The sequence below is a fragment of the Drosophila mauritiana genome, chromosome 2L (genome assembly GCF_004382145.1).
Source record: "Drosophila mauritiana strain mau12 chromosome 2L, ASM438214v1, whole genome shotgun sequence".
NCBI classification, from domain to species: domain Eukaryota; kingdom Metazoa; phylum Arthropoda; class Insecta; order Diptera; family Drosophilidae; genus Drosophila; species Drosophila mauritiana.
Genome location: NC_046667.1, coordinates 7,322,038 through 7,328,145, shown reverse-complemented (window position 1 = coordinate 7,328,145; position 6,108 = coordinate 7,322,038). Strand labels below are relative to the sequence as shown.

At 41.1% G+C, this 6,108-nt stretch overlaps 1 protein-coding gene across 1 annotated transcript; it reads right to left on the bottom strand.

The window, feature by feature from the left end:
• Positions 1-8: 8 nt before the first annotated feature.
• On the bottom strand, positions 9-5,862 carry LOC117135304. Its single transcript, XM_033295492.1, has 2 exons — positions 5,734-5,862; positions 9-966 (listed from the first exon to the last, which is right to left on the bottom strand). The coding sequence occupies exon 2, from the start codon at positions 954-956 to the stop codon at positions 297-299; it is 660 nt and encodes a 219-aa protein (XP_033151383.1). The 5' UTR covers positions 957-966; positions 5,734-5,862; the 3' UTR covers positions 9-296.
• Positions 5,863-6,108: the final 246 nt, after the last annotated feature.

The window sequence follows — 6,108 nt, the reverse complement described above, 5'->3', positions numbered from 1 at the left end:
GTCTTTCATTTATGGGTTCAATTTGTATTTATTAACAATTTTTAAAATTATTTAACAATTTTGTTTATGATGCGCGGATCGACACAGAAATGTTATTACAAATTTTGCTTATAGAACTTTTGCTGCGAACTAAACCGAACAAACGAACGTTACGCGTTTTGGAAGCCATCAATGTTGGATTGAACAGTCAATGAATTTGAATCAAACAATCAATCAATCAACCAATTAATGTTCCGTTTAAGGCTACATAAATATGTAAATTTTAATCATCTCCCTCAGGCTTAGGCTAGTTAGAATTACAAGCGGACATTGGGATTCCGGGAGCGGACGAAGTTCAACAGCTCGTCGGAGTCCTCGCACACGAATGGCTTGATGTGATGGCAGGCCACGTCGTGCCACTTGATGCCATCGTTGTAGAAGTTGTTCAGAATGGACAGGCAGCTTTCGTCGTTGCCCTGCGCGGCCTCCCGGTTATCGGGCTGCGGCTGTTGGTATCCGCCCGTTGAAGACCAATCGCCGGTGTTCCTCTGCGAAGTGGGTCCAATCTTTGCCCCCGATCCCGACCAGAACCAACCGTTCTCATTGGGGGGCTGCAGATCGGGCCTGTCGCAGCCTGCGAAGTTGCACTTCCTGCCCGAGGTCCAAATGTATCGCACATTGCCCCTGGCAATCCTCTGCTTCACAAAGTCATTCTCCTGCGGCGTCTCCAGGGAAACGGCATCCATGCAGTGTCTGCGGCAGATGTTCCTTGCATCCAGCCAATCCACCTCCAGGCTGCGGGTAGGAGCATGCTCCCAACTGAAGAAGTACGAGTGGGACACGCCCCTGGCATCCCGATAGCTGGCATGGCGCACCCGGTTGGCGCAACTCCTCGGATCGGGAAGAGCCAGGCGACGTTGGGCCAGCGCCACGGTGGCACCAAAGGCCAGAAGCATCAGTGCACGCAGCACAGACATATTTGGAAAGCTAAAGATAATATAAAACAATTTATTATTTATTTATCCATTTTCACATTTAATGATTTTATTTATAGATGTATGACTTTTAAGATGCCTCATTTAATTTTACCACATTGCTGACTTTAGAACTACTCAGTCAAATCTAGAGTAGCCTAAACCCCAAAGTTCAGCCGTAAACTGATTTAGAATTTGATTCTGACTAGGCTTGGATCTGATTTGCCCCACCTGTTTCATTTCCGCTTGGATGACTTGATGGGTTTTATGCAAAATCACTGATTGGAAATGCTTTGCATTGATTTTGATCAATTTTGACTGTATTTTGTATATGGAATTTGTCGCTTACAATTGTCATTTAGCACAATTTGATTCCATTTTGTCTAATTAAGTAGTTTTCCATTTCGGCCAGGGGCCTTCAACCTGGTTTCTATTTCGTAACGTGAGAACAAGTGACTTTTATTTTACCCAGCAACAGTGTATGCAAATGGGCTTATTGTTTAATATCCATACATAAAAACCATGAAAATTGTATGCAAATTTTTATTGGTTTATTGATATGCAACTGGTAGTGATTATGACCAACTTGGCAACTCGAAATTACAACTTATATAAACTATTTGCTTGCCACTAGATCCGTATTTAAATAAGTTGGCTAAGCTGAGATTCCATTTTACTGGCAATGGCTGAAACGCGTGCTAAGCGTTGTCTGTTCTTCGAAAAACAAACTAATTAGCTTGAACAAATCCAAACAGACTGATAATTAGTTAAAATCAATAAAAATCGACTGAAAGAGCTAAAATAATTAATGAAAAAATGACCTGTAGTGAATTTATTTGAAAGTAAAGAAACCTTAAAAGCAATTTTTGAACCGTAACTGACCTAGCCCAAAAAACTGACCTATCCAAAGTCTAGAAACTGCCGGTCCCACTGTTCATACAGTCCGGAACGTACGTATATGCTCATAAGTCAGTGACATTCCAGTACTCCAGCATTTCTGGCTCAACTGAAGCCCAGAGTTTGTCCCATGAATACCAAACTAATAAATACTCGCAGTTAATGGAGAAAGTTGCCCGAGTTCGAGGCTCCGAGGCCCGTCCATGGTTATGCATTACACATATTGCTGGGTCTTTCAGTTGACCAGGCCAATATTCGAAACTCTTCCGCCTGATAAGACCGTTGCTCAGGCCTTTTGTCTTGGCCACGCGCAATTGCATGTTTTTTTCCCCTTTTCACGGCTTGTAAATTTTGTAATTTAAATTTCCGTTGCCTCATTTGCTCTTCCTATTTCAAGCACTACCGATATGTTTGGTTTATTTGCTATATGACAGGTTGTTTCTGTGGCTAATTGCCGTGGGTAAGGGCATTGGCGGCTGCTGAAATATTTCCGAACCGATTGTCTTCGCCTCTCTTTTTTTTTCGGGGCACTTGCTCCCAAGTAGCTCTTATTTTGTCTCACTTTTGTTTGGCTTTTAATTTTTTTCGACCTGGCTTTTGTATCTCGGGCTTGTTTTCTTTTCTTATGCAATACTTGCTTTATTGAACATTTCAACGAAGGCACTTGTAAACGAAAATTGTGGGAGAAAGGCGCGTTTTTTTTTTGTTTTTGTCTTTTTTTGCGGCCTAATGACTAATGATGATTTTAGGCTCTTGAAATGGTTATTTATTTATATAATTCACCTGTGCGGCGTGCAAAAAGCAACCTTCAAATCGTGCTCAATAACCAAATAAATATTATAAAATACTGCGGCAAAAAGCAGTCGAAATCTTTGAAAGATGTTTTCCTAAGCACATCTGTGCAACATTCCGAATCCGAATTGTTAGATAATTAATTCCAAGCCACTTGTGCTGACTTCGTGGTTGCATCTTCCAAACATTTTAGTTGTTTTTTTTTTTGCCAAACCCCTCCCCCCCCGCTGTACTCACCACCCCCCAAACATGGCAATTAATCTCCGTCTTATACATTACATTTTACAGCAGTCTCTGCATGGCTCGAAGCAACTGGTTTTTTACTGGATTTTTCTTCTCAGATGGCAAGCAAATTTTATTTATGTATCACGATCCTTAAGCATTTTCTTAGGCAGCGTAAAATCGTAAAAAATTGTCATTAGTTTCTAATAGCGAGGCAGGTGTCTAAGTTACATGTTGCACAGGGTATAAATATATATGAAATTGTTAAAAAACTAGTTATAAGTTATGTGCATATAAATATGATTGCAGGATTTCCCAATAACTCCAAATCTATTAAAATCCCTTATGTAAGATAAGACAAAAAGGAGTTTTAACTAAGCTATTTCATTATTTACCAATTTTTTATTATTTGTTTTAAAGACTAGGTTTGACTTTAAGCAATTCCTCTACCATCTTAGAACCCCTTCAACTTAATTTAAACTGCCAAGATCTGCCTCTGCCATTTCCTGTTAATTAGAAATCAATCGACAAGAAGACGTTTCTCCAGAGAAAACTTCGAGAAACTTGCACTTGCAGGTTGTTTGTAGAACGAAGCCGAAGACAAGACGAGTTTCAGCTTTTTAAGCACCACCTTGTTGCGGTGCGATGACAGTAATTATAAAGAAGACGGATTTTCCACCTGCAAAACCCACTTGATGGCTTGTTGCAACAACATCCCACCTTTGTGTATCTAGATAACTCGCTTTTGATGGCGTCGAGGTCTCTTTTTAGTGCTAATTAGAATGTTTGCGTCTGCTGTTGCGCCACCTGTGCCGTGGGTCAACCACTTTGACCTCTTTTCACGGAGTTACCGCAGAAAAGGGAGCAGGATGCTGCCGTTATGAAAGTTGCAGGCGGATGCGACCACTTAATTGCCTGGTCGCGGTCTGGTCTTGGCCAGATCTGGCTGCTCTCGTCTTGGCCCGAAGAAGAAGCCGCTGGCCAACAGTAAACAATATGCAGAAAAACTGGACAGACTGTAGAAGAAAGTCTGTCAACTGCGGCCAGTTTCGGACCACCAGACCAACAGACAGCCAGACAGGCTGAAGGAGCGTTACTTTTACTGGTCAAGAGGCGACAGCACCTGCAGCTTACTGGTTTTCGCGGATGATGAGCAAAACACTGAAATTCCACAGACAGTGCAGCGCTCAAAAACAATAACAATGAAGCGAAATGATAGTGAAAATGGTCATGTTTCTTCTTTCAGTTTTTGGTCATCACATAAAATCGTATTTATATGTGCAGGCCATATGCCATATCGATAAATATTGACAGCGCGTCAAGTTGAATTAGGAGCAGGGAACGGTGGTGGATAGTGAGAGGTTCAAGTGGAATCTTCTCAATTGTCAGCGACCATCTTCACTTTCATCTTCGGAGCAGGCGCTAATGAGTAGCTCAAATTTTTGTCATGGTCAGATAAATAAACATGCTAGTGTAGGTATTGAAAAACTACAAAATGAGAGAGTCTTTTCTTAGAATTCGGACCTAGAAAAATCTCTAGTACATCAATTAAGACTTATACCATACTAGATTTTATTAAAAGCAAGCTAGTTTTATCAAATGGCATTGGAGGTAAATGTTAAATGAAACCAATTTTAGAAATAGAATTTCTCTGGTGTTCAAAACATGGCAGACTTTTCTAATAGCAGACTTTTTAATGTATGAATGTGGATAACCAAACCCTAATGACTGACACAGCACTTATTTTTGCAGACCCTATATTAAGTACGCACAACCATTGCAGTCAGTAAATTGGGACCCATTGTGATCAAAAAAATTGTCATTTCTTTTCAAGACCCACAAAATTCGCATATGAAAAACCGGAAAAGAGGCGGAAAAGATACGCCCACTGCCGAAAAACTTTCCATTCCTTTAAGCAGAATCCATTCCACAGAGTGACAAGAGGAGTTTTTTTGCCAAGACTTTCCCGCATTCCGGGGAGATGAATTATTTCATTGTCAATTGGAGACGGAATCGTGACTGGAGATTTCTACTGTGGAATTTTCGGAGATTGCAGACCAAAAGAGGACAGCTGTTAGTCCTCCTCCGCAATTGCGGATGATGGGAAAATTCACGGCATTGAAATTGTTAAACCGTTGACCTGTCAAAGCCGACTTTAAATAGCTATTCAAGTGAGGTCATCTCCAGTTGCAGCTGTAAAAATGTCAACGCGCCTCTTATCAAGTTTTTGTTACTGCTAGCCATAAAATATTATTGGCATGTTGGCTTTAGACTTTACGACCCCCATACTCTGTGCAGTAGCAGCAGTAGCTTACAGCTGGCGCAGCCTGACATTTTGGCAATTACTACCCGAATTTTTGCATGCTGCTGGAAAATTAGATTTTCCACTCATTTGCACTGCCAACATATTGCGTAATCTTCTGCTTCACTGCATGGCGTGGGTGGTTGTCAGCTAAAAATGAGGCCAGAAATGAAGAAAAACAACTCACTCATTGTTGGGTTAACTAACAGCCTTTTTCACACTATTTGCAATGTTCTTTAAACTGACAGAATACGACGTGACAGAATAGTTGTGGTAGGTCGGCACAGAATTTAATCAAAATTTGATTTGTCATTGCCGGTTCTAAGCCAAAATGTAGTTGTTGTGTTGTTCCATTCACTTCCAAGCTCGATTCTCATAATTTAACACCCATCCCAAACTCAATGTAAAGCTTAAAGTACTTTTCCTTGTATTCTAATTTTCTTTTTTAAGCTAAATCTCAATTTATTCTGACCGCCAATATTAAAACCAAATATCTCTAAAATAAGATAACACTACTCTGACGTCACTTGTCCTTAAAGGATATGGCATGTGATGAGCGATAATCACCTTTTGATTGAAACGAACGACACAAAGCGGGGCTCAAAACTCGATAAGGGAACAGCACAGATATCCAAGCTTAAAATGTTGTTGTGGGAACAACCGCACGCAACGATTCACTTTTACCAACTGAACGCAGTGACGATCTAGCCAGGGTTTATAGCTTGGCCCCAAAAAGCCAAACAAACCAAAAAGAGCAAAAACGGTCGTCGGTTCGATGTTCGAACGTGCTTCAAACCGGGCTGGAGGCTTGGCTTATACGAGTGATCGAGTGCTCCGTGGGGGCAAAAAACAGACACCAACGAAATTGGCCTAAACAGCGGGGGTCTTTTTAGCCGGAGACGAGCTTGGAATGCATTCGATGGCTAATTGAGTTAGTTGCAG

What these genes read in the sequence shown, in the direction of transcription:
- LOC117135304 (XM_033295492.1), bottom strand. Translation starts at nt 956, where the DNA reads ATGTCTGTGCTGCGTGCACTGATGCTTCTGGCCTTTGGTGCCACCGTG.